Here is a 26,851-nt window from a genome sequence, read left to right as displayed (position 1 = left end):
CTGCCGTGTGTTTGACCTTTTGCTGTGTGTTGCTGTGTGACTGCTAGGATTTCATTTCTATGTATGTTTTTTTCCCCATAACCCCCTTCCTCCCTAGCTCTTTAGCTGTTGTGTGCGAGGCGCTGGGTGGATGCTGCCGGGCGACCAACGGCGGTGGCGGTGTGCAACGAGGAGCTGCTGAGGTTTGGGGTAGCACTGGTGCAGGTTATGTAGGGTGTGTGAGTTTTTTTTGTGTGAGTGTCTTTTTTGTGTGGGGGACTTAGCTAATCACTGTGTCAGGAAGGCATGGGCGTGGCCGTCTGTCCATCAGGCCGACGGGCGGGTGTGCCACCTGGCAGTCAGGCTAGCAGGTGACAGGCAAGCTATCTGGTGGTCAGGCTGTCAGTCGGGCCATCAGATAGGTAGGCAAACCTTGCGGTCAGGTTGTCGGGCGGGCACCCACCCTTGGTCAGGTAGGCAGGCAGCAGCGTCTACGCTGAGCCGTGCGGCTACACGTCTGAACGCACGGAACCCGTGCGCTACGTTCCGCCGCACTGACGCTCGTCGTACCTCTGCTCGCACGCTTGCGGGCGGGTTGGGGCGGGGGCGGATGGGCGGACGGGCGGCGTACGTGGGAACAGGCGGGCGGACGGGTGGTCGGGCGGTTAGGGAGTCGAGCAACGCTTGAAAGACGCGCAGATAGATGTCAGATTCTCCCGTAGGGAGGTCTGGCAAGGTGTTAGTTTAGGCGGAGTTGTTATGCGGGCCAGTCTGTGTTACAGCTTTGCCGCCAGGGTAGCTCCTTCCGAGTTACTGAGGACCAGTTTTCCTCACAGGAGGAGGCTGGTGGGGCCTAGGGTGTTAGGGGTACAACGGTTGGCTCTTTCACAGAACGGGTGTTTTCCGTTCTGCGTTTGAGTCTGCCGCCTTTGGGCGTCTCCCTCTGAGATGTCGGTTAGGATTTCTTTTTTTTATATGTCCGTGTGTGTAACTGTTGCCTTTTAGCCTGTTGTGTTCCTGAGCAGCAAGAAGAGGCGGCTGTGGTGACCCGCCCGATGCGGAAGGCTTCTGGGCCCTGTCGGCGGGGGCGCACCTCTCTGGCTGACTGGTTGACCAGGCTTTGACCAGGTGGCCAGGGAGGCGCATCCTCGTTGGGCGGGGTCTGGGGGCCCTCCGTCTTGGGGAGGTCGCTGCAGCAGGAGGAGGTAACTACTGCTGGTTTTGTAAGGCATTGTGGTTGAGAGCACCTTGCAGCTGTAACGCGAATTTCGTTCCGTAATAAACAATGTACCGCCATGCTGCCTGTCCTTCCTCCCTCCCAGCACTGTGTACGTCTGTGTGTGTGTGTGTTGCTTAATTCTCCCTCACTGCACTGTGCGTACGTCTGTGTGTGTGTGTTGCTCTGTCTCTGTCTCTCTCTCTCTCTCAATCTCTCTCTCTGTCTCTGTCTCTCTCTGTCTGTCTCTCTATCTCTCAATCTCTCTCTGTGTCTTTCTCTCTCTCTCTAGTTAGTAAAGAACAGGCAACGTTTGCCATGGAAGACTCTACAGTGTACATCCCGACCCTCTACGGCCGTTGCTGCTCCACCCGGGCATTACCACATCCACCCGGGTCTACAAGAAACCTCCAGGGCCGAGCTTCAACCACAGAACACCTCATCACCGTTGAGGAGGCTCCACGCCCCGGACCACAGCCATGTTAGCCTCGATAATAGTCCTCGGCGCACTTATTCTGAGACGTCCTCGTGAGTGAGTGCCCTAATTGCCTTCATGGATAATGTCACAGGTATCCGATGGTTCAGGTGTGATCTCAGATATTTTTGTTATTGTGTCGTAAATATCCAGTGATTATTTCCATTTCCGAGTCGCTGAATGTTCATCGCACACAGTTTGTCTTTGAGTAGAAACACTGATTAATATCCATGATCGGTTAGGTTACGAACTCCCTCAATTTCAGACTGGAGAGCTACACAACACCGGTCATCTGCTGAGTGGTTGATTTCCTGGTCTACCGGCCCCTGGAGGAGTGGTCAATTTCCTGGTCTACCGTGGATATGAGTGGTTGATTCCCTGGTCTATCCCTGGATGACGCGGCTGTTCCTATGCAGGGGAGGACTCACACAAGCGATAAGGTAAGGTTTTAATGGCTGGGTTTACAAGAGGTTTTAATAGCTGGGTTCAAGAGAGGTTTTAATGGCTGGGCTTACAAGAAGTTTTAATAGCTGGGTTCAAGAGAGGTTTTAATAGCTGGGTTTACAAGATGTTTTAATAGCTGGGTTCAAGAGAGGTTTTAATAGCTGGGTTTACAAGAGGTTTTAATATCTGGGTTCAAGAGAGGTTTTAATGGCTGGGTTTACAAGAGAGGTTTTAATAGCTGGGTTTACAAGATGTTTTAATGGCTGGGTTTACAAGATGTTTTAATGGCTGGGTTTACAAGATGTTTTAATAGCTGGGTTCAAGAGAGGTTGTAATGGCTGGGTTTACAAGAGGTTTTAATGGCTGGGTTTACAAGAGGTTTTAATGGCTGGTTTACAAGAGGTTTTAATGGCTGGGTTTACAAGAGGTTTTAATAGCTGGGTTCAAGAGAGATTTTAATGGCTGGGTTTACAAGAAGTTTTAATGGCTGGGTTCACAAGAGGTTTTAATGGCTGGGTTTACAAGAGGTTTTAATTGCTGGGTTTACAAGAGGTTTTAATAGCTGGGTTCAAGAGAGATTTTAATAGCTGGGTTCAAGAGAGGTTTTAATGGCTGGGTTTACAAGAGGTTTTAATGGCTGGGTTTACAAGAAGTTTTAATGGCTGGGTTCACAAGAGGTTGTAATAGCTGGGTTCAAGAGAGGTTTTAATAGCTGGGTTTACAAGAGGTTTTAATGGCTGGGTTTACAAGAGGTTTTAATGGCTGGGTTTACAAGAGGTTTTAATGGCTGGGTTTACAAGAGGTTTTAATAGCTGGGTTCAAGAGAGGTTTTAATGGCTGGGTTCAAGAGAGGTTTTAATAGCTGGGTTTACAAGAGAGGTTGTAATGGCTGGATTTACAAGATGTTTTAATGGCTGGGTTTACAAGAGGTTTTAATGGCTGGGTTTACAAGATGTTTTAATAGCTGGGTTTACAAGAAGTTTTAATAGCTGGGTTCAAGAGAGGTTTTAATAGCTGGGTTTACAAGATGTTTTAATAGCTGGGTTCAAGAGAGGTTTTAATAGCTGGGTTTACAAGAGGTTTTAATAGCTGGGTTTACAAGAGGTTTTAATAGCTGGGTTCAAGAGAGGTTTTAATATCTGGGTTTACAAGAGGTTTTAATAGCTGGGTTCAAGAGAGGTTTTAATATCTGGGTTTACAAGAGGTTTTAATAGCTGGGTTCAAGAGAGGTTTTAATAGCTGGGTTTACAAGAGGTTTTAATAGCTGGGTTTACAAGAGGTTTTAATAGCTGGGTTCAAGAGAGGTTTTAATAGCTGGGTTCAAGAGAGGTTTTAATAGCTGGGTTCAAGAGAGGTTTTAATAGCTGGGTTCAAGAGAGGTTTTAATAGCTGGGTTCAAGAGAGGTTTTAATAGCTGGGTTTACAAGAGGTTTTAATAGCTGGGTTCAAGAGAGGTTTTAATAGCTGGGTTTACAAGAGGTTTTAATAGCTGGGTTCAAGAGGTTTTAATAGCTGGGTTCAATAGGTTTTAATGGCTGGGTTTACAAGAGGTTTTAATAGCTGGGTTCAATAGGTTTTAATGGCTGGGTTTACAAGAGGTTTTAATAGCTGGGTTCAATAGGTTTTAATGGCTGGGTTTACAAGAGGTTTTAATAGCTGGGTTCAAGAGAGGTTTTAATAGCTGGGTTCAAGAGAGGTTTTAATAGCTGGGTTCAAGAGATTTTAATAGCTGGGTTCAAGAGGTTTTAATAGCTGGGTTCAAGAGAGGTTTTAATAGCTGGGTTCAAGAGAGGTTTTAATAGCTGGGTTCAAGAGAGGTTTTAATAGCTGGGTTCAAGAGAGGTTTTAATAGCTGGGTTCAAGAGAGGTTTTAATAGCTGGGTTCAAGAGAGGTTTTAATAGCTGGGTTCAAGAGAGGTTTTAATAGCTGGATTCAATAGAGGTTTTAATTGCTGGGTTTACAAGATGTTTTAATAGCTGGGTTCAAGAGAGGTTTTAATAGCTGGGTTTACAAGATGTTTTAATAGCTGGGTTCAAGAGAGGTTTTAATAGCTGGGTTTACAAGATGTTTTAATAGCTGGGTTCAAGAGAGGTTTTAATGGCTGGGTTTACAAGAGGTTTTAATAGCTGGGTTCAAGAGAGGTTTTAATAGCTGGGTTTACAAGAGGTTTTAATAGCTGGGTTTACAAGAGGTTTTAATGGCTGGGTTCAAGAGAGGTTTTACTGGCTGGGTTCAAGAGGTTTTAATGGTACATAACTACTGAATGCTGCTGTGTTACATATCTTGACATGCTCTCAGGGTAAGAAGTGTTCTGATATGGTGTCTTCCCCCTCCCCCAGCACCCGTCGGACCTGGAGACTCCCCCCTGAGCCTGACGGTGGAGCTGTGGGCCCTGCACCAGACCCCCACACCCCCCCCACACCACCCACAGCAGGGGCAGGGCGTTGAGACTCCCTCCACAGGCTAAGACAGGGAGGGACTTGAAGATCCAGGTTTTTGTCATCTGCACAGGAATTGACACTATAGACAATAATTGACAATATAGTTTCCTTTTTTGTGTGTGCCCTTGAGCTGTCTCCTTTGTTGTAGAAAAAAATACTTGGCGAGGCTTTCATAGGCGTTTTGGGCATTTCCAGGGGTAGTTTAATGACCCTGGTGGTAGTCTGACCCTTCCTCTGTGCAATGAACTTGAAAAAAACGCTCATAAAAATGCAGATATTAACCCAGTAGCAGCGGGGATCATGTTTCTTAATGGTCCCTCCAAGCGAGAAAAATGAGAAAAAATTGCCCCTCACACAAACCATTTCATATATATCAAAACATTTGCGATCAGATTATGTATCATCTATTTTTGGGGGTTTATATCATGGCACAAATTTGGCCTGTCGCTGCTACACGGTAAAGCCACAAATTTGGCCCGTCACTGCTAACGGGTTAACCTCATTATCATGTTAAAATCCCTGTATCTCACTGTTATCTTCCTCTCCCTCTATATTATTTGTCAATCTCTCTCTTTCTCTCTCTCCCACAGATGTCTAAGGTTCCGCCCATGCAGCTGAAGGGTGCCAATGCCTACACATGCGTCGACCACAGGTATGCGCTGGACATTGCCTACAATTCATGGTGCAAATGGTATGTTGGAGGAATTCTTTGATGTATTTGAGGGACTGGGATGCCTGCTGGATGGTACAGGTAAATTACTTGGCTGAGAGAGCCCAGGTTCAATTCCCGGGCAGAGTGGAAAAATTTGGGCGGCTTTTCCGATACCCTACGCCCCTGTCCACCCAGCAGTGAATGGGTACCAGGTATTAATCGGGGGTTGTGTCCCGTCTCCTGGGGTCTGTTCCCTTCTCCTATAATCCTTTCCTCTTCTGTCTCTCTCCGGCATATGACCACAGATGTTGCACCCGCTAAACAAAACTTTTCTTCCTTCCCCTTCTGTCTCTCTCCGGCATATGACCACAGATGTTGCACCCACTAAACAAAACTTTCCAACTTTCCAACAGTTGAATTACAGTTTGGTCCAAGTGCTGTCCCTGTGGCTCACCCTCCTAGAGAAATACCTGTTGCTCTGAGGGATAAACTTAAGAAGGAATTAGACCATATGGAAAGACTAGGTGTCATTGTTGAAGAAAATGAACCCACAGATTGGCTCAATAGTAAGGTTATTACATGTGGCATCCTTGTGTGTTACAGCTAATATATATACTGTGTCATCTGCATATAAAAGTAGTGGATAGGAAACACTAATTGACATACCATTTACATAACATAAGAATAAAATAGCTCCCAGGATTTATATATATTTATTTATTTTCTTTTAATCAAGGTTTTAGTAAGAAGAGGAACCCTGTACCCTGCCTTCCACTACACACACACACACACACACACACACACACACACACACACACACACACACACACACAAAAAAAAATATATATAAAAAAATAGCCCAGTGATTTTTCCATTTCTTTACTTGCCTCCTAAAACATAACCCACCCTCGTTTGACCCCACCATGACCTCTCGTGACCTAACCTAACCTGACCTGACCTTTCCCAGGGAGCGTCGGCGGAGATCGAGCTGGCGGAAGGTTGGCGGCCGGGTCAAGCTCGCCTCGGACAAGGAGTTCTGTGAGATGTGCTCGGCCGATGTTGTTGACCTCGGCCACATCAATGTTACTAAGGTGGTGGAGGTGGGGAACGGCATCTACATTGACGACGGACTCAAGGAGATCGCTGAGACTACTACTACTACTATTACTGTCCTCTATACTGATATGTGTACTATTAAATCCTCTTTACTGCTACTATGTGTACTATTGAATCCCTTATATAGTACTGCCATGACAGCTGCTACTACTACTACTACTACTACTATGACCACTGAATCCCTGGTAAGTACAATGTCATTATCATCATTATTTAGGTTAAGGTCCATTTAATTCAATCTTCCTTAGCGGTTGGACGCTTTATGGCTCTCCTCCATTCTACTGTCTTCCGCCCAATGCTCATACGGTCCTATCAATCCCAAGTCTTCCTGTACACCTTCTCCATGTTTTCCTAGGTCTACCAACTGGTCTCCTTCCTTCTACCTCCATTCTACTCTGTCTTCCACCCAATGCTCACCCAATCCCATCAATCCCAAGTCTTCCTGTACACCTTCTCCACGTTTTCCTAGGTCTACCAACTGGTCTCCTTCCTTCTACCTCCATTCTACTCTGTCTTCCGCCCAATGCTCATACGGTCCTATCAATCCCAAGTCTTCCTGTACACACCTTCTCCATGTTTTCCTAGGTCTACCAACTGGTCTCCTTCCTTCTACCTCCATTCTACTCTGTCTTCTGCCCAATGTTCATCCAGTCCCATCACTGCCAAGTCTTCCTGTACATACCTTCTCCACGTTTTCCTAGGTCTACCAACTGGTCTCCTTCCTTCTACCTCCAATCTCTCCAACACTCCCAGCACTGTGTCCTCCCCTGCTCTCTTTACATGTCCAAACCATCAAAGTCTTTCCCTTCTGAGCACTGTTTCCAGGTCCTCTACTAAAACTCCCAGCACTTTGTCCTCCCCTGCTCTCTTTACATGTCCAAACCATTGGAGTCTTTCCCTTCTGAGCACTGTTTCCAGGTCCTCTACTAAAACTCCCAGCACTTTGTCCTCCCCTGCTCTCTTTACATGTCCAAACCATTGGAGTCTTTCCCTTCTGAGCACTGTTTCCAGGTCCTCTACTAAAACTCCCAGCACTGTGTCCTCCCCTGCTCTCTTTACATGTTCAAACCATTGGAGTCTTTCCCTTCTGAGCACTGTTTCCAGGTCCTCTACTAAAACTCCCAGCACTGAGACCTCCCCTGCTCTCTTTACATGTCTCTGCCAAATATTTCCCTCTCCCTGCCTCTGTCCCTGCCAAATCACTCTCTCCCTGCCTCTGTCCCTGCCAAATCACTCTCTCCCTGCCTGTGTCCCTGGCATATCTCTCCCTCCCTGCCAAATCTAGCCTCTCCTCCTTACCTAACCTACCTTACCCTACCCTAAGCTACCCTAACCTCCCTCTCTCTCTCTCTCCACCAGATTGACAAGCCCATCCATGGTGAAGAAGCCTTGTCCTATCCGAGCTGAGGTGACCCGGGTGGGCAACACTACCATGGACGGAGCAGTGGGGGAGGCGGTGGCTGAGTGGATAGCATGATGGCTCCACATTCGGGACAACGCGAGTTCAATCCCCGCCCGGTGCCACCAAGCTGGGATTTTTCAGCCGCCGCTGAGTGGCTTAAAACTACCCACATGCTGTCCAGAAGACCACCTATCAACCCGGACTCTAGATTCTAGGATTAAAGATGAGCTCCGGGAGGGCAGCATGAGCCAATGCAAGATGGTGTATGTATATACTTATGAATGTATACACTTAGAATATCTCTTTGATAAGGCTTTCGTCAGAGTTGTGGATATTTCCAGGAGTAGTTCTATGACCCTGGTGGTAGTGTAACCCCTCCTCTGTACCATGAACCTGAAGAAACACCTATTTGACCAGGCTTTCGTAGGAGTTGAGGGCATTTCCAGGAGTAGTTCTATGACCATGGTGGTAGTGTAACCCCTCCTCTGTACCATGAACCTGAAGAAACACCTATTTGACAAGGCTTTCATAGGAGTTGAGGGCATTTCCAGGAGTAGTTTTATGACCCTGGTGGTAGTGTGACCCCTCCTCTGTACCTTGAACCTGAAGAAACACCTATTTGACAAGGCTTTCATAGGAGTTGAGGGCATTTCCAGTAGTAGTTCTATGACCCTGGTGGTAGTGTGACCCCTCCTCTGTACCATGAACCTGAAGAAACGCCTATTTGACAAGGCTTTCATAGGAGTTGAGGGCATTTCCAGGAGTAGTTCTATGACCCTGGTGGTAGTGTGACCCTTCCTCTGTACCATGAACCTGAAGAAACACCTATTTGACAAGGCTTTCATAGGAGTTGAGGGCATTTCCAGGAGTAGTTCTATGACCCTGGTGGTAGTGTGACCCTTCCTCTGTACCATGAACCTGAAGAAACACCTATTTGACAAGGCTTTCATAGGAGTTGAGGGCATTTCCAGGAGTAGTTCTATGACCCTGGTGGTAGTGTGACCCTTCCTCTGTACCATGAACCTGAAGAAACACCTATTTGACAAGGCTGTCATAGGAGTTGAGGGCATTTCCAGGAGTAGTTCTATGACCCTGGTGGTAGTGTGACCCTTCCTCTGTACCATGAACCTGAAGAAACACCTATTTGGCAAGGCTTTCATAGGAGTTGAGGGCATTTCCAGGAGTAGTACTATGACCCTGGTGGTAGTGTGACCCTTCCTCTGTACCATGAACCTGAAGAAACACCTATTTGACAAGGCTTTCATAGGAGTTGAGGGCATTTCCAGGGGTAGTTCTATGACCCTGGTGGTAGTGTGACCCTTCCTCTGTACCATGAACCTGAAGAAACACCTATTTGACAAGGCTTTCATAGGAGTTGAGGGCATTTCCAGGAGTAGTACTATGACCCTGGTGGTAGTGTGACCCTTCCTCTGTACCATGAACCTGAAGAAACACCTATTTGACAAGGCTTTCATAGGAGTTGAGGGCATTTCCAGGGGTAGTTCTATGACCCTGGTGGTAGTGTGACCCTTCCTCTGTACCATGAACCTGAAGAAACACCTATTTGACAAGGCTTTCATAGGAGTTGAGGGCATTTCCAGGAGTAGTTCTATGACCCTGGTGGTAGTGTGACCCTTCCTCTGTACCATGAACCTGAAGAAACTCCTATTTGACAAGGCTTTCATAGGAGTTGAGGGCATTTCCAGGAGTAGTTCTATGACCCTGGTGGTAGTGTGACCCTTCCTCTGTACCATGAACCTGAAGAAACACCTATTTGACAAGGCTTTCATAGGAGTTGAGGGCATTTCCAGGGGTAGTTCTATGACCCTGGTGGTAGTGTGACCATTCCTCTGTACCATGAACCTGAAGAAACACCTATTTGACAAGGCTTTCATAGGAGTTGAGGGCATTTCCAGGGGTAGTTCTTTGACCCTGGTGGTAGTGTGACCCTTCCTCTGTACCATGAACCTGTAGAAACACTCATGAGAACCCAAATGACCCCCTCTTTGACCTTTATGAATAGGTAATGTGAGGAGCGAAAGTCTCTTGCAATACTGCCCTTAGAGAACACTCATTAGAACTCGATTTATAACTTTTTTGGCCGGTACATAAAATCCCTGTTCAAGGTTGCCATACAGCAGGAGGCGTAACGTATGTGTGGGTTTTCGAGCAAAATCTGGTAACCTATCTACATTATTGGGGCTATTTCCTTGCAAATGGGGACTTTCCTGGGAGAGTACGTCACGGCAAAGCCATTTCTGGTCTCGAAATTGCGATAAAGCACCTACCGGTCGAGATAGCCTTGTGTCTAGTTCTGTCTCTTTTCTGTGTGTTCTGTCTTTGCCTCACAGTTAATTAATTCTTTAATATAAATTCTTTCTCCTTAATTTTCTCTCTTATCTCTGTGTTCTGTCTTAATCTCCAGCATCATTCTCTCTCTAATTTTCCTTATCTCTGTGTGTTCTGTCTTTACCTCCAGTTCATCATTCTCTCTCCATAATTCTTTCCTTATGTCTAGTTCTGTCTCTCTTATCTCTGTGTGTTCTGTCTTTACCTCACAGTTCATCATTTCTCTCTATCTCATAATTCTTTCCTCATATATGTCTAGATCTGTCTCTCTTATCTCTGTGTGTTCTGTCTTTACCTCACAGTTCATCATTTCTCTATCTCATAATTGTTGCCTTATGTCTAGTTCTGTCTCTCTTATCTCTATGTGTTCTGTCTTTACCTCACAGTTCATCATTTCTCTCTATCTCATAATTCTTTCCTTATGTCTAGTTCTGTCTCTCTTATCTCTGTGTGTTCTGTCTTTACCTCACAGTTCATCATTTCTCTATCTCATAATTGTTGCCTTATGTCTAGTTCTGTCTCTCTTATCTCTGTGTGTTCTGTCTTTACCTCACAGTTCATCATTTCTCTATCTCATAATTGTTGCCTTATGTCTAGTTCTGTCTCTCTTATCTCTGTGTGTTCTGTCTTTACCTCACAGTTCATCATTTCTCTATCTCATAATTCTTTCCTTAATTATGTCTAGTTCTGTCTCTCTTATCTCTGTGTGTTCTGTCTTTACCTCCAGTTCATCATTTCTCTATCTCATAATTCTTTCCTTATGTCTAGTTCTGTCTCTCTTATCTCTGTGTGTTCTGTCTTTACCTCACAGTTCATCATTTCTCTCTATCTCATAATTCTTTCCTTATGTCTAGTTCTGTCTCTCTTATCTCTGTGTGTTCTGTCTTTACCTCACAGTTCATCATTTCTCTATCTCATAATTGTTGCCTTATGTCTAGTTCTGTCTCTCTTATCTCTATGTGTTCTGTCTTTACCTCACAGTTCATCATTTCTCTCTATCTCATAATTCTTTCCTTATGTCTAGTTCTGTCTCTCTTATCTCTGTGTTCTGTCTTTACCTCACAGTTCATCATTTCTCTATCTCATAATTGTTGCCTTATGTCTAGTTCTGTCTCTCTTATCTCTGTGTTCTGTCTTTACCTCACAGTTCATCATTTCTCTATCTCATAATTGTTGCCTTATGTCTAGTTCTGTCTCTCTTATCTCTGTGTGTTCTGTCTTTACCTCACAGTTCATCATTTCTCTGTAGCTCATAATTCTTGCCTTATGTCTAGTTCTGTCTCTCTTATCTCTGTGTTCTGTCTACCTCACAGTTCATCATTTCTGTCTCATAATTGTTGCCTTATGTCTAGTTCTGTCTCTTATCTCTGTATGTTCTGTCTTTACCTCACAGTTCATCATTTCTCTGTATCTCATAATTCTTGCCTTATGTCTAGGTTTAGTAATAGGGTGGTGGGGGAATGGAATAGACTCAGCAATCACATAGTTAGTGCAGGGACGATAGCTTGTTTTAAGAGTAGACTGGATAGCTACATGGACGAGGACGACAGGTGGCAGTGAGGTGTGGGTGCAGTAAGGTGACGGGGTGCTGGATGCGTGCCTGGGTACCGCCGGTATAGCGAGGATCAAGCCTCTACCTGTAACCCCTGTAACTACACCTCACCCACTGTGAGTAGTGGGGGGGATTCTGGAGCTGCCCTGTGTAGGCCACCCGGTCTCTTGCAGTTTCCCTATGTTCTTATGTTCTTATGTCTTACAACTCACAAAGCCTAGCTACCATCTGCCTGGAAAACTGCTGCGATCATTTCCATCCCTAAGGGTGATGGTAACTTTAGACCTATTTCCTTAACTGTATAAGTGGGAGATACCATGTCACAAAATCTGTATGGCTTTATGAAGGGACTGGTGACTGCTTTATTCAGTGCTTAAGTTCTGCAGGTGCTGTTTGTCGTGCTTTCATTGACCTCAAAGGTGACTTTGACAGAGCCAATAAAGAGGTTATATTGGAACAACTTATTTTAAAGGGCATTAAAGGGAAATTACTGGGGTGGCTCAAAGACTATTTGCATGATAGGAAGGCTGAGGTGTGGTTCCATGCTCTGCTGAAGGGAGTTTTGAATTGGGCACTCCACAGGGAGGGGTCCTTAGTCCTTTGCTCTTTAATATTCTCATGGACAAAATTGCACAGTACCCCTTTCCTCAGGGCACACAAGTTTTTATATATGCTGAAGATATACTTCTTCAGTGTAATGCTCCACGGACGCTTACTTTAGCCCTCCACCAGCTTGAAGACTTGTGCACTTCTATGGGTCTAGTTGTTAATGAATCCAAAACAAAATTTCAATCAATTGCCAGATAGAGTAATATGTCGGGCGCCACAATCAATGACGTCAAACTCGATCGTGTCCACTGTTACAAACACTTGGGTGTCTATCTTAGCTTTAATAAATTGAGTTAATCACGTTGCCATATTACGTACACACACAAACACACATACACACACACACACACAAACACATACATTTAGGTTAAGTTAGGTTATGTTACACACACACACATACACACATGCACACACACACACACACACACAAACACACACACACAGGTGGAGAGGGGAGGTGGAAGCGGATGTGGATGAGGAGGGTGTGGCAAGCACTTGAAGAAAAAGAGGTGGAGAGAGAGAGAGAGAGAGAGAGAGAGAGAGAGAGAGAGAGAGAGAGAGAGAGAGAGAGAGAGAGAGAGAGAGAGAGAGAGAGAGAGAGAGAGAGAGAGAGAGAGAGAGAGAGAGAGAGAGAGAGAGACTGCCCACCCACTCACCCATGAAAAGTAGGCCACAATGCCCTACTTTAAGGAGGAGGAGGAGGAGGAGGAGGTGGGAGTAATACTATGATCAGGAACAATAGGGTAAGGATAAGGAAAAGCAAGAGGAGGAGGAGAAGAAGGAGGAGGAGGAGGAAGAGGAGATAAGGAGGCTTGATTGTAAGATGATCAGGAGAGAGAAGAGGAGGAGGTGGAGGAAGATTAGGAGGAGGAGGAGGAGGAGGAAGAAAAAATGAAGTTGCTGAGAAATCCATTTAATATTTCTTTCCAGTCTCTCTCTCTCTCTTTTATGTAAAGAAGTGAAGGGCAGCATCCTCTCACTCCAACTCTCCACCTCTCTCAATTCCCTCCATTTCCTCACTTCGCAAAACGGCGATAAAAACTACTACTACAGGGGTTATAAAGTGAAAACCAATATTATGTTCAAAAAGTAATTTATTATGACCTCTACATATCCACGTATTGACCTCAAGCTTATAATGTATTAGAGGTCAAAGTTGATGTGTGTAGTTTTCATGTAGGGTCAAGCTGGCTAGGTACAGCTTGACCTCTGACCCCCAAGATGAGCTGACCTGTTGAGGCTTGGTGGCAGGTGAAAGACATGACCAAGGGAAGGAGAAGGGAAGGGAAGGGAAGGGAAGGAAAAGGAAGGGATGGGAAGGGAAGAGAAGGAAAGGGAAGGGAAGAGATGGGAAGGGAAGGGGAGTGATAGAAAGGGATGGGAAGGGAAGGGAAAGGAAAGGGATTTGGACAGCACAGGGATGAAAAAAAGAGAGAGACACACACACACACACATTAAGGTCATTACTCTTACACAATTTTATAGGCGACTTTATTGTCAAAAATATAGTAAACATCCTTATATGCCGACCAAACCTTTCTTTTTCTTTAGGTTTATACAGTGATTGTGGGCTAAGAGATATATAGAAACTTGAATAATAGAGAATAATAATTGGGAATATTATATAATAGTAAAAACAAACTTAAGTGTAGGTATAAATGTAACATCACAATTTTTGCAGCTCGGCATAGGAGAAATAGTTACTTAGGCATCAGTTAGACTTCTGCATCATATGAACTGCATCCGTGTCACTGGAAAAATGGCACAATAATGAATAAATCTGTGTAATGGGAACTAATGAGCCCCATGCGGCCCTATATAGTTGTCATAATGCATATCTTACAATCATAATATATAAGAAAGGGGTTTAAGTGAGTCTCCTGTAAGTATAAGGGGTTTGAAAGTAAATACGATGCCACACCTGACATTTTCTATGCCCTCCTGCACTGTGGCGTGGTGTGGTGAGGCATGGCTGAGGGGTTGGTTTGGTCTTGTTCGCTCTCTTCCTCTAGTCTTCCTTCACTGTCTCCTTCCTTCAGTCTTCTTCCCTCATTGTCTCTCCTTCAGTCTTCTTCCTTGAGTTTTCTTCCCTTACTGTCTCTCCTTCAGTCTTCTTCCTTGAGTTTTCTTCCCTGACTGTCTCTCCTTCAGTCTCCTTCCTTCAGTCTTCTTCCTTGAGTTTTCTTCCCTCATTGTCTCTCCTTCAGTCTTCTTCCTTGAGTTTTCTTCCCTGACTGTCTCTCCTTCAGTCTTCTTCCTTGAGTTTTCTTCCCTGACTGTCTCTCCTTCAGTCTTCTTCCTTGAGTTTTCTTCCCTCACTGTCTCTCCTTCAGTCTCCTTCCTTCAGTCTTCTTCCTTGAGTTTTCTTCCCTCATTGTCTCTCCTTCAGTTTTCTTCCTTTTGTCTCTCATTCATTCTTCTTCCCTCAGTTTTATTCCTTCATTGTCTCTCCTTCAGTCCTCTTCCTCTAGTCTTCCTTTGCTGTCTCCTTCCTTTAGTCTTCTTCCCTCACTGTCTCACCTTCATTCTTCTTCCTTCACTCTCTCTCCTTCACTCCTCACACTCTTGACATCCAGGTTGATCTCAGAGGTTGACTTAATAGCTTTTTGGCACATTGTAGTTATTTCTCTCCATTGCATTTTGTTTTTCAGCCCTTGACACTTCTTCCACGTAGGCTAGATCTATGTCAACTTGTAATCACCAAGCAAACTTATGGAGAGAGATTCATTTCCAGTCATCTCTGCCTCTCCTTACTGCTACGATCTCCTTTTGATAAGCAAAAATATATACAGAAAACTATCTTATTAATTATTCTAATGCATATATAACCCCTAGAATGATGCAAATATTAACCAAGACCCACTCATCTATATAATTTCATATCCTGTAATTCTAGAGCAGTGGAAACATTTTTACAATAGTGACATAACTTAGTTTTTACCTAGAGATTAGCACCAGCATGTCTTGTCTATGGGAAGGGAAATATACAGTTGAAGAAGCAAGCTTATGAACTACTGTATGAGCAAACTGGTTCCTGTCAGCTGAGTGAGAAAGTGTGACTGGCTGAATGAATACTGGAACAGAGTATTGTACATGAACAACAACTTTTCTGTGCTGACCTGCTGCCTGTGTCCCTCTCAGAAGCAGATCCAGCAAGACTTTCCAAGACTGACAAACTGGCATCTATTTAGTCTCTTCTACTACTAACCATGTGAAGCCAAACTTGCACACTAGCTTCCCTGCACTTCAATAGAAATAAGTTATGTTTGCCAATATGAATGTACTACTCCAATTAGTACTTACAACAGAAAAAAGAGCACTACATAGAAATAACCTAAGACTCAATAATTAAATATTGCCAATAAAGAGGTTTACAACCATATTTTACTTGGACAATATTTCTTTTTATGATTTGGCTCAATTTCCCATTCTTTTCTTGGTATAATAGTAATTGTTACGGTTTATATAAGCTGGTGAACATACCCTAACACCACTTGTTTTATGCCTGGGTTAAGTTTAATCTTTGTCAATGAAATCCCAACCCAGAACATCACAAAGTGGTGATTTTAACCCAACATTTGCAAACACGAACACATTGGTCTTGCAAACTTCCCACAGAACCCTCAAATGAACAAATATATTCTTGATAATATAGAATTATGACTATCTAGTTGAATTCTCCAAACAGAAAAAAATATGACTTGAAAATAAAGCTAACAGCACTGACTGAGAATCTAATACACAGAATCTCAATTAGTTCCTGATCAAGTTTGCCTTGGGAAAAAAAAAAAAAAAAAAAAAAAAAAATCCTAAATATTTTCTCTACAAAACTGACATGAACAAATATTATGTATCACAGGTGAAAGTCTGAGCCAAGAAAACTGGGCAAAGGAGAAGGTTCCAACAGCCTGAGTCAACAGTTTCTTGTGTAGTGTTAAGAGCATCCCTCAGGCACAGAGGAACCTCCCCCTCCCCCTTCCTGGCTGCCCCCTAAGGTTGTCCCCATCAGGGCCCCAGATGCTGGGGCTGGGTTGAGGTCCTGGTGCACCCCCTGCCATCACTGGCTACACTGAGAATACAACAGCTGTCCTGACTATGCACACAGTTGTGTACTGAGCAGTCACAAGAATACGTTCCTATTGCTGTGTGCTATGTGATCACTTTCCTTCAATGACTAGTTAATGTACAAGTTCAATTCTGAATTAGGGAATTTGTAAGATACTGAATAAATTCTCAACAGAATTAAGTAGCTTCTGAATCACATACTAATACTCTTAGCAGCATTATTTAGGACCCGAGACCCAATGCCTGAAAGGTTGTGTATACGGAATCATAAAAAGTTAGCATACCACATCACAAGGTAAGGCTGTAAGGGTTCATCTCATTTTGATGAACTTCACTATGTTAAGATAATACCTCTGAAATGTAACATTATTTAGGTATGGAACATGGTAAGATATGAACACAGGACACCACCAAACCCAGACTTGTGCTAGAGCAGGCCACTCCACAAGTGAAAACAGCAGGCGTTGACAAAGTCTTGGATGAGCGTCTGGACCCGGTGGTCAGAGCCTGGGCTGGTACCTTCCCCCTTCAGCTGCTTGTTGACGCAGCACAACTCCTGCCATGGGAAGGAAGGCATCAACACTCCAGCAAAGGTTAGAGTACAGAAAGCATCTTAAACTACAAGACAAGTCAATCAAAAGTTAATGAGTAAAGAAAAACAAATTCAGCTACAAAAAGCTAAAAAAGAAATATAATTTGAAAAACTCACATCCTTTCCCAGTTTCTTTACAAATCGCCTCTTGTTGACATATATTTTCATGAATTTTCCCGGTTAGATTGCAAATATGGACACTACCAAATTAATGAATGAATGAATGAATAAGCTAAAGAATGAATGAATGAGTGAATCAATCAGTCAGTCAGTCAGTCAATCCAGCTGCACCACTCATTCCCAACTCACCGCCTTCTGGAGGTGGAGGTTGATAGAGAGCATCATGAAGGCATCGGGGCAGCTGGAGCTCAGGACCACCACATGCTGCACGTTGCCGTCACTCGAGATGAGGCTCCTGCGGCACACAACACCTCTGTCAAGGGACACTCACACAGGCAATTAATAGAGGACCAAATGTAACTTTTATCCAGGTCATTAAAAGAGGATTGAATGTAATGTTTTTAGCCCCTTGACCGCGGGTTTCCTACAAGGGATGAGAATGTGAGGTGACTGACTGTAGGGGAACTTACAATGATGTGAGGTGATACTTTTTAAGCCCCTTGAGTGCAGATTTCCTACAATAAGACATCACCAAGCTACAGGAATGGAACAAAAAGTGGCTGCTACAATTCAATGAAGAAAATGAAAAGTCATGCATCTTGGGAGGGGAAATCCAGCATACCAATACCACATGGGAAACACTCAGCTATCCACCACAGAGGCAGAGAAAGACTTGGGAGTATATATCATCAGGCTACAAGTGAAGGCGAAATCCATGCCAATCGCAGCAGACAGGTTAAGTGCATTGAAGGAGATAGACCAAGAGTTAAAGACGGCAATGTGAAAAGACCTCCTATCTGGGTCAGTCCAGGTGCGTATTAATCATTCCTTACCTGTGTCGCTCTTGGTACTTAGACTGCAGCACTCGGATCAGTCCCTGGTACCAGTGCAGAGGCTTAGAGAGCAAAGGCAGCAGCTGGGAGTCCACTGATCCCAGATGCTCTACCCTGACAAGGTCCAACAGTTCACTCAGCTCGGTGAAACTTAGACCACCGAGGACCTGGAGGCAAGAGATGTGAGTTAGTTAGGAGATGGTGTTGTGGTGTGTTTGTGATGTGTTGTGGTGTGTTTATAATATGTTCTGATGTGTTTGTGTAGGTTTGTGATATGTTGTGGTGTGTGTGGCAAAGACTATGAAGGGTTCCAACGCCACTGACCTGTTCCCTCGGCAGATTCTTTCTCTCCTCCTCCCTCAGGCTGGCGGTAAGACGCTGCCACAGGGAGTCTCGTCTGGGGGAGTGAAGTAAAGGATAAGAAGGGTGGCGTGATGGAGGCTTGCAGTATCTTAGGAAGTGATATCATTGCCACATTCATACTCACAAAAGCATACTGAGATTTTACTGAAGCTATAAGAATTGAGTGAGTTCTGTGCCTATCCTCACCACACTAGAGCTGTAAGACTTGACCTACATGAATTGAGCTACAAGAACCGTGCTATAAGAATTGAGGAACTTGCAAGACCAGCCTCTCTGAACTGGAGCTCTATGAATCAAGCTACAAGAATGGACCTATAAGAATTGAGTGACTTCTATGCCTATTCTCAACACACGAGACCTGTAAGAGTTGACGTACAAGAACTGAGCTACAAGAAACGAGCTATAAGAATTGAGGAACTTCCAAGCCCAGCCTAAATGCACTGGAGCTCTAAGAATCAAGCTACAAGAATGGACCTATAAGAGTTGAGTGACTTCTAACCCAAAGCACTGGAGCTATCATAACCAAGCTACACAAATCAACCTATAAGAACTGAGTTATAAAAATTAAGTGACTTCTAACCCAAAGCACTGAAGCTATAATAATAAAGCTACACAAATCAACCTGTAAGAACTGAGTTATAAGAAATGAATGCCTTCCAAGCCCAGCCTCACAGCCTCTTAACACTGTCCCACCTGCAGTGAATCTTGGCCTGGTTGAAGATGTGCTGGATGCGTGCCCGTGCCTCCTCTGCCTGACTCTCCAGTGTACGCTGCATGGTCTCCTCGTACTGGGTGTAGTAGCCGAGGTAGTTCACACTCTCAGACCTGCAAACAATAACAACGGCCTCACTATTTTCCCTTTTTTTTTACAGCAAGGGACTTGGAGCTCTAGATATCTACACTCGGTAATGTCATATCTTTGTACAGGAGAATATGATGTGACTTGTGTAGTGTTGCTGAGGTAAAACTAACCTTATACCAGCGAAGGACTTGACGGAGGATGGCAGGTTTTCCTGAGCGGCTGGGCTGTTGTCGGAAGCCTCCTCGGCAGTGGTGGTTGTGGTGGAGCCGGTGACAGGCGGCGTGTCTGACCCACTGTGGTCACAACTGTCTGTAAGAGAGCAAAGGTGATGCACTTACTGACACTGCTACAGCATATAATCACACATACACATAACCCATACATACACACATAACTCATACATACATACATACACACATAACCAATAAGGGAATATACAGTATACCCTCTATTTAACATGAGATAAATACCAAAGAAATCTGCACTAAATGGAGGTGTTATTTCAATGGGATTTATCGATTTAGTAGTGGTGGGACTTATTTTTATTTATTTATGTGTGTGTGTGTGTGTGTGTGTGTGTGTTTGTGTGTGAAGGAGTCTGCTATTTTTTGTGGGGGGGTCTATTTCATGACTCACAAGAAAGATAATAAATTTGAAGGACTATCCTGCTGTTAAACATGAGAGCACGAGCCCCCTAAGAGAGAAAAGCGAGGGGGAGGAGAAGAGCCTACCTGTCTGTGTGGAGGAGGGGGTGTAGCGGCGGCCAAGGGAGGGGGCGATGGACACGGTGCGGAAATGGCCCATCTTCTTCTCCAGGATGCGGTTCGGATACACCTCACTGAAACATTAGAGAGCTTGATGTCACCCAGAAGAACAGCATATCTTTTTCTTCTAAGGCCTAGATTTGGAATTCATTAACTTATCCATGTTCAGTGTTGCATGTGGCCTGGATTTCTTTACTATACAACACATAACACATGATTTTTAAGCTACATAACACATGGTAATACAATATACAGTACTAAGGGATATAGCTCTGGTGTTATAAGTAAAGAGTGCTGGCTATCATGTGTTTGAAGATACCCTAAACTTAACCCCTTCAACACGAGGACGCGTATAAAGCGTCCCTGCATGCCCCGTACCATATTTGCGTCCTGGCTCGCTTTAGCCAATATACAAGTTATTTTATCTCTATATTTATGCTTACACCTCAAAATTATCAATTAATTTATGTTTCTTTATGTGCACCATTTAATTCTGCATGTTTTCATAAATAATACATGATGATTATGTTGAGTTTATGGCTGAAAACTTGTTATATTCAATAGCGACATTTGAAATTTGGCACGCGAGGCAATCTTGGATACAGCGTGGGGCACTGTTTTGGACCGGCCGTAGTGAAGGGGTTAACCTAACCTAACCTAACAAAACCCAAAATTTACTATAGGTATTGACTCAGAAAATTCATATATGCTTCCTTACTAATGAGACTTTCTATACAACAAAGTGAGGTCATTCTTTGTTGATTTATACCATAAGGTGCTGGCTATCATGTGTTTGGAGATACCCAAACTTAACCTAACAAAACCCGATACAGTTACTATACGTCTTGACCCAGAAAACTCATATATATTTCCTTACTAATGAGACTTTCTATACAATAAAGTGAGGCCATTCTTTGTTGATTTATACCACTGATGAGAATGCGACAACAAAATGATGAGACTCAATGGGTGAAGAGAATAAAAAGAAGAGAAAGATAACAGAATGATGTGACTCAATAGGTGAAGAGAATTAGATGACAGGATGATGAGACTCTAAGGCCTAAGAGAATGAGACACTAGAATGATGTATCTCAGAGTGTGAAGAGAATGAGATGACAGAATGATGTAACTCGAGGGTGTAGATAATGAGACAATGCTGAGTCCCATGTGAGGGCGGCTGGAAGCTTGGTCCCTACTCCCTACCGTGTGCTAGTGAGGATGACATAGAAATTGAGGTGCAGGTGGTGGAGGAGGGTGTTAGCGGAGGTGTTGTGGGAGACCAGCAGCGTCACGTCGTAGTCATCGGAGACACGCTGGTCATTCCCATCTCGGTAGTGGACGCGGCAAGTCTTGGTGTGCACGAGGATGAACTCTGTGTTGTGCTGGGGGTGGAGGAAAAGAAGAAAGAACAAAATAAACAACCAGTAATAGAGAAGCAGCTAAAGGCTATATTTTCCACATGTATACATCAGTTGAACTCTTGCTGAACCAGAATCCCAGTGTTATATTAGGAAAGAAGAGGCAGACAAAAGGGTAAAACAAATAATTATCAAAAACAAAAGAAAAATGCATTATGGTATTCTACTAAGAAAATAGATGCCAAAGTAGTGTCAAATATAGTTGTAGAGGTATGCTGATAGTTCCCAGTTGAAAGTTTGTCATGGAAGTGGAAATACAGTAGAAAAAAAGGTGGTGTATAATCTGTGGATGGAATGAAAAAGTTGACTGATCGCAAGACTCACCATCACAGCGTCAGGGTCGAGGATCACCGGGGTCATGCGGAGAACCCTCATCTTGTACTGCTTCTCCCGCGCCAGCAGGTAATTGTACAGCTGCTCCCCTGGCGTGCCCGTCTCCTCGATAGTAAGAGCACCTGATGACGTGAGGAACAAGTAAGTGTAATGATATGAAATTCTAACCTACCCCACCTTACCCAACCCTACCCTACCCTACCCTAACCTAACCTAACCTAACTTGGCCTGACCTGAGCAGACCTAACCTAGCCTGACCAGACCTAGCCTGACCAGACCTAGCCTACCCTACCCTACCCTACCCTAACCTAACCTAGCCCAACCTAGTCTAACCTAACTTAACCTAATCTAACCAACAACTAACGAAAAAAAGGAGGAATGAATAAGAATGTATACATATATAGATAAAAAGCCACAGGTTCATTATGTAAAGATAGATGATGTCAGTTTATGGGAACAGTACAAGATAAACTAGATATAATGAGGTTTCTGGTAGTTTGATCCCCTACTGCAGTATATTTGATTTAGAGTAAAGAAAGCAGTAAGGGCTAAGCTACTTGTAAAATAATCTTAACCCTTTCATTGCTAAGCGCTCGCAACGAGACTATCCCCTCAGGTGCGCTCGGGCACCCCAGCGGGGGAAGGGGATCTCTTTTACCCGCTGTATCTCAAAAACTATTCATCATAGCTACAAAACAAAAACACCATTGGAAAGAGGAGGCCAAGATCTATAAGATTCGGTTATGTAAGCCTCCCCTGTGAACGTACAGGCACGTTGAGGGGGTGTTGCCTGTGAAGACGTACATTTATACATGCGCGACGGTCAGCCGTAAGGCAACTACTGTAGATCTCTTGATGATGGGGTACTGGCAGGTCAGTATTGCCAACTGCAAAATTTACAACTATTTGGTCAAAATATCAGTCATGTGATAGGTGAAGCTATGCAAAAATGTCGCTATATTGGACAACAACATCCACCAGTTGCTCGTCTGTAGATTTTCCACGCTGGGCTGACATAATTTTCCACCAAATTTAGTGGAGAACCCACTCAATTGGCAATCATGTGTTGTGAGAAATATTGTTGGAACACTCATACGCGGGAGATTTGAGTGCGGCTGGAGCTCGCAGCGAGCGTTTAGCACCACCAGCAAATACGCCTAACGCTCACTGCGAGCATTTAACCATGAAAGGGTTAAGATAAAATTGCGCACCACAACACACACACACACACACACACACACTCACACACCTGAGTGGATGAGGTTCCTGGCAAAGTTTGGACCTTTGTTGTAATACTTGATGAAGTCCGAGAGGCAGGAGGAGAGGTGGTAGCCCGGAGCGAAGAGCAGCTGGCGGTCGGCAACGTAGGCACAGAGAGCGCGCAGGTGGAAGTCATACGTGAAGGAGTGCAGGTGGAGCAGGACCTTGATGTCGTCCACCTTGTCCAGGAAGGAGTTGATGGCAAACTGTGGTGGGATACGGAGGTTAGTTGGTGCCTGGAAGCTGCTGTTGCGTGGGTGCTGTGGAGTGCTGAATTGACTCCCTGTTCTATTTGTTTTCCTTCCCCTTGATAATAATAAGAACAAACACTACGACTATTACTACTACTTTTTTTTATACAGCCTTCGTCCATTTAAAGTTGCACTGTGAGAGGTATCTTTTCCCATATACTTTCTACTACTACTACTACTACTACTACTACTACATTATTTTACACAGCATGCCATTTCCTGTTCATGTGCGTATTTCATATTTCACAAGACATGACACTTTAATCATCATAAAATCAAATAACTTTTAATTGTACAACTCACCACTAATGGAACACATGAAGTTATAACAACAATCATTACTAATTCTTATGAGGCCATGATATATCTCTCTAATAAAATATAACTACACACTAAATCTATAATCTAGGTTGTGTTGCATGAAGTAAACCTTACAAAATTATAAAAGATATTTGAAGGCACTACTTAAGGGCCAGGAACATGATTAACAGAGGCCTTCTGTATGAAAATAAACTAATTTGTAACATTACTCAAAGGAAACATGAGGCAACCAAGAGTTGATGAGTGGTTCAGGAAATGATAACTAAAATGTTACATGCAAGACTAAAAAGAAAAACTCAAGTAACCAAAGACTTCCTCCAAAACTGCACAGTACTCATGACCAGTGACTCGTCAAGACAGACAGACAGACTAAAAGTTGCATCAGAGTAGTTAATAATGCATTACTCTGATACTGTGAACTCTTTACACTGGAATGATGCTTGTCACAATATATTCTGAGCTCTTAAGCCCGGGCACATAACTCCTTTTTCATGTCTCATCAAGGGTTGCACCTCTCACAGGAAAGACTCAGGTGCATGTGTAACAGTCTGAATAGGAACTCTGAGCTCCGAATCACCACTAAAGGCTTCCCTCACACAAACCACAGCTAGTGATGAGCTCCGAGGTCTTTGGTGGTGACAAGAATTCTTACGCAGACTGTGGGGTTAGAGCAGCACCAGGTAGAGTTAGTGTGGACAGACAGAAAGAGCATGAGGCGGAGGATGAGTGACAAGCCAGAGGACCACGTGGAGCAAGCTGGATAGCACAGGACCAATACCATGAAACACACCACAATCACCTTGGTCCTAGGAAGACTAACTTTGCCACAGACTTTGAGAGGAAATGTGTAAAGCCCCGTTCACACAGTGCCGACTCTGGGCCATGACAACCCAGCAACTTTTATGCCCCCTTCACACTGTGCTGAATCAGCATCCAGCAATCGTTTCTAGACCTCTTTCCAACCATGTGCGACCCTTTCACATCAACATTTCACACCCAAGACCTCGTAAACCCCCGAGTCGCTGGGTTGTTGTGGCCCAGAGTCGGCACAGTGTAAACAGGGCTTAATATATATTGACCATGGATGGAGCATGGACTTAACAGGCACACATTGCAGGAAGACTTGAACAGTGTGTTAGAGAGACTGTGCCCAGGGTGACATCCCAGCAAGGCAGAAACAAGAAGCATCCGACGAGACATGGCTTACTTTGTCCTCTATCTGGTCGGGAGGACAGCCCTCGGGAAAGAGAGGTGTTGTGGGGGAGAGCGGTGAGGAGAGAGGACCTCCAGGCTTAACCTCAGCTACTCCCTCCATCTTCATGTGGAGAGAACAAACCTATAGCGTGTGAGCTGAGAACATCTTACAAAGGCAGGTCTGGTTTTACCCTTCATGCTTCTCTGTTTAGGCTCTCAATGGCTTAACCCAAGAGTGGTTAGTCAGTCATAAAGGAAGCTGGTTATTATGAGAAGACAAAAGAAAATTATTGGAAAGCAAATGAAATATATATAAAACAATAATACCAGTGTCAAGGTGTACTACAATAAGACAAATAAGAAAAACAAAATACAAAAACTACAGATGAATAAAAGTAAATAACTGAAGGATATAAGATGTTCAGAATTCATTAGCATTAACACTAATAAATAAAAATGGTCAAAATACAATAAAAGAAGTTTGAAGGAACTATTTAAGGGCCAGCAACAGGTTAACAGCCAGTAAACTGAGGAGCAATTTTTAACTTAGCTTTCTACATTACTTAAGAATATTCAGTCACTAGTTTAGGTAGGGTGTTCAGTTTTGTGTGACCTGGATTGACCTCATTGCACACTGGACTTGAAATTCACCCCAGGTCAAAATATAGGCCGAGTAAATTCCCTTGAACCTATTGCATTAATACTAACAATATATATTTAACCCCAAACCAAAATTCACCCCAGGTCAAAATATAGGCTGAGTAAATTCCCTTGAACCTATTGCATTAATACTAACAATATATATTCAACCCCAAACCAAAATTCACCCCAGGTCAAAATATAGGCCGAGTAAATTCCCTTGAACCTATTGCATTAATACTAACAATAATTCACCCCAGGTCAAAATAAAGGCCGAGTAAATTCCCTTGAACCTACTGCATTAATAGTAACAATATATATTTAACCCCAAACCAAAATTCACCCCAGGTCAAAATATAGGCCGAGTAAATTCCCTTGAACCTATTGCATTAATACTAACAATATATATTTAACCCCAAACTACCAACAATATATTTTCAACCACTAACCACCACTAACAATATTATTTCAAGGGGTATGGAGGGATACATTTGAGAGGCATTCAGATTAACTTAAACAGACAATAACAATAAGACCAAATGACCTTGAACAAATGTCATGAAGAGTTATAATTGCAATGGACTACTTCACATTTAACGTCCTCACTTTCCCTTGTGGAGTTGATTGACTGAGTGAGATGAGTAACTAAAGGAAATATCAGTTGTTCTATAGCCTTGACTGTATGTGTGTTTGTCCCCTCTGAGTGTGCAGCGCAACAATCCAAGTCAAACAAAACTGAACCATGCTAAGAGTTTACTATCATACAGAGGAGGGCCGGGAGCCTCACCCGCCTGACACTCTCCATGATGACTGAACATATCCACTGCTCAGGAAACTGGCGTCAGTTTCCCTAAAGTCAGTGTGTGAGCAAGATGCCAATTTAAGAAACTAACAGTACAATGAACTATCGTCACTGTGTCGTAAATTGGTCCAAAAGCCGTGCCACCTCTTCCATAGCCAAGTGAGTTGACTGTTCGATGAAAGGAGCTTGGAGTTAGGAGACAATGTTGCCTTGGAGGGGGGTGAGGGAGGGCACAGGACTTCCGGACCAGTTTAGTGTGCGGTGACTACAGAAAGATGCAAAGCTGATACATGTCTCTGAATAACACTCAAACACTAGTGAACATAACAAAACTGAACTTATTACTTTTAAAGATTTGAACATAACTGTACTTCCACTTTAAGAATCACGGAAGCAGCACAGTAATCCACTTTCATTTATGCCAAGAGAAAAGTTCCACTCCTTTAGAGATGGATTTAACAAGCACTCGCTACTGTTGAGGGTCTTTACTTCAGGGGAGACTAAGACGTTTGTGGACTTACCTGCGAGGAGAGTTTCTTCCCCTCCAGCCGACAGGACTCCAGCACATAGATCTGAGGGAGGGAGAGGAAAACATTACTGACGCATTGCTCAGTTCTCTGCATGTAGGAGAGGAAAATAACAGGGTCTCATGGGAAATACCAGTCTGGAGGAAGGAGGTAAATGGGAAATGATGATAAGACTGAGAAATACGTGTAGGAGAAAAGTGGGAGAAGGATGTGAATGGAGGAAAAAGGTAAATGTGCAAGACAGGATTGAAAAATTTGTGTCGGGGAAAAGTAGGAGGAGGATGTGAATGTGGCAAAAAGGAGTATCAGATTAATAAAGAGATAAATACAT

At 43.7% G+C, this 26,851-nt stretch overlaps 1 protein-coding gene and 2 long non-coding RNA genes across 21 annotated transcripts in view; 2 read left to right on the top strand and 1 right to left on the bottom strand.

The window, feature by feature from the left end:
• The first annotated feature begins 746 nt into the window (after window positions 1–746).
• LOC127005308 (uncharacterized) lies at window positions 747–6,422 on the top strand. The gene is made up of 4 exons (XR_007758423.1): window positions 747–1,727; window positions 1,936–2,110; window positions 4,455–5,247; window positions 6,176–6,422. It is a non-coding gene; the product is annotated as an uncharacterized LOC127005308 (long non-coding RNA).
• A 6,890-nt stretch (window positions 6,423–13,312) lies between these two features.
• LOC127005258 (KICSTOR complex protein SZT2-like) overlaps window positions 13,313–26,851 on the bottom strand; it is a 102,191-nt gene continuing 88,652 nt past the window's right edge. For 13 of the 18 annotated variants that reach the window (XM_050874039.1, XM_050874046.1, XM_050874052.1 and 10 more), the window contains 12 exons: window positions 26,515–26,565; window positions 24,566–24,694; window positions 22,776–22,992; window positions 21,518–21,648; window positions 20,979–21,157; window positions 19,743–19,849; window positions 19,182–19,320; window positions 18,903–19,034; window positions 18,171–18,243; window positions 17,847–18,013; window positions 17,203–17,326; window positions 13,313–16,857 (listed from right to left, as the gene is read on the bottom strand). In XM_050874039.1, the coding sequence (XP_050729996.1) occupies window positions 16,729–16,857; window positions 17,203–17,326; window positions 17,847–18,013; window positions 18,171–18,243; window positions 18,903–19,034; window positions 19,182–19,320; window positions 19,743–19,849; window positions 20,979–21,157; window positions 21,518–21,648; window positions 22,776–22,992; window positions 24,566–24,694; window positions 26,515–26,565 (1,578 nt within the window). In that variant the 3' untranslated portion in view covers window positions 13,313–16,728. The remainder of the gene's footprint in view (window positions 16,858–17,202; window positions 17,327–17,846; window positions 18,014–18,170; window positions 18,244–18,902; window positions 19,035–19,181; window positions 19,321–19,742; window positions 19,850–20,978; window positions 21,158–21,517; window positions 21,649–22,775; window positions 22,993–24,565; window positions 24,695–26,514; window positions 26,566–26,851) is intronic. The other 5 variants (XR_007758408.1, XM_050874042.1, XM_050874043.1 and 2 more) reach the window with 5 other exon arrangements.
• LOC127005259 (uncharacterized) lies at window positions 24,702–25,612 on the top strand. Of its 2 annotated transcripts, none has more exons than XR_007758410.1 (2): window positions 24,702–25,296; window positions 25,385–25,612. It is a non-coding gene; the product is annotated as an uncharacterized LOC127005259 (long non-coding RNA). The 2 variants fall into 2 exon arrangements; XR_007758409.1 differs by having other exon boundaries at window positions 25,149–25,296; window positions 25,540–25,612.

This window comes from Eriocheir sinensis, chromosome 29 (assembly GCF_024679095.1).
Source record: "Eriocheir sinensis breed Jianghai 21 chromosome 29, ASM2467909v1, whole genome shotgun sequence".
NCBI classification, from domain to species: domain Eukaryota; kingdom Metazoa; phylum Arthropoda; class Malacostraca; order Decapoda; family Varunidae; genus Eriocheir; species Eriocheir sinensis.
This window is presented reverse-complemented; position numbering and strand designations above follow the sequence as displayed.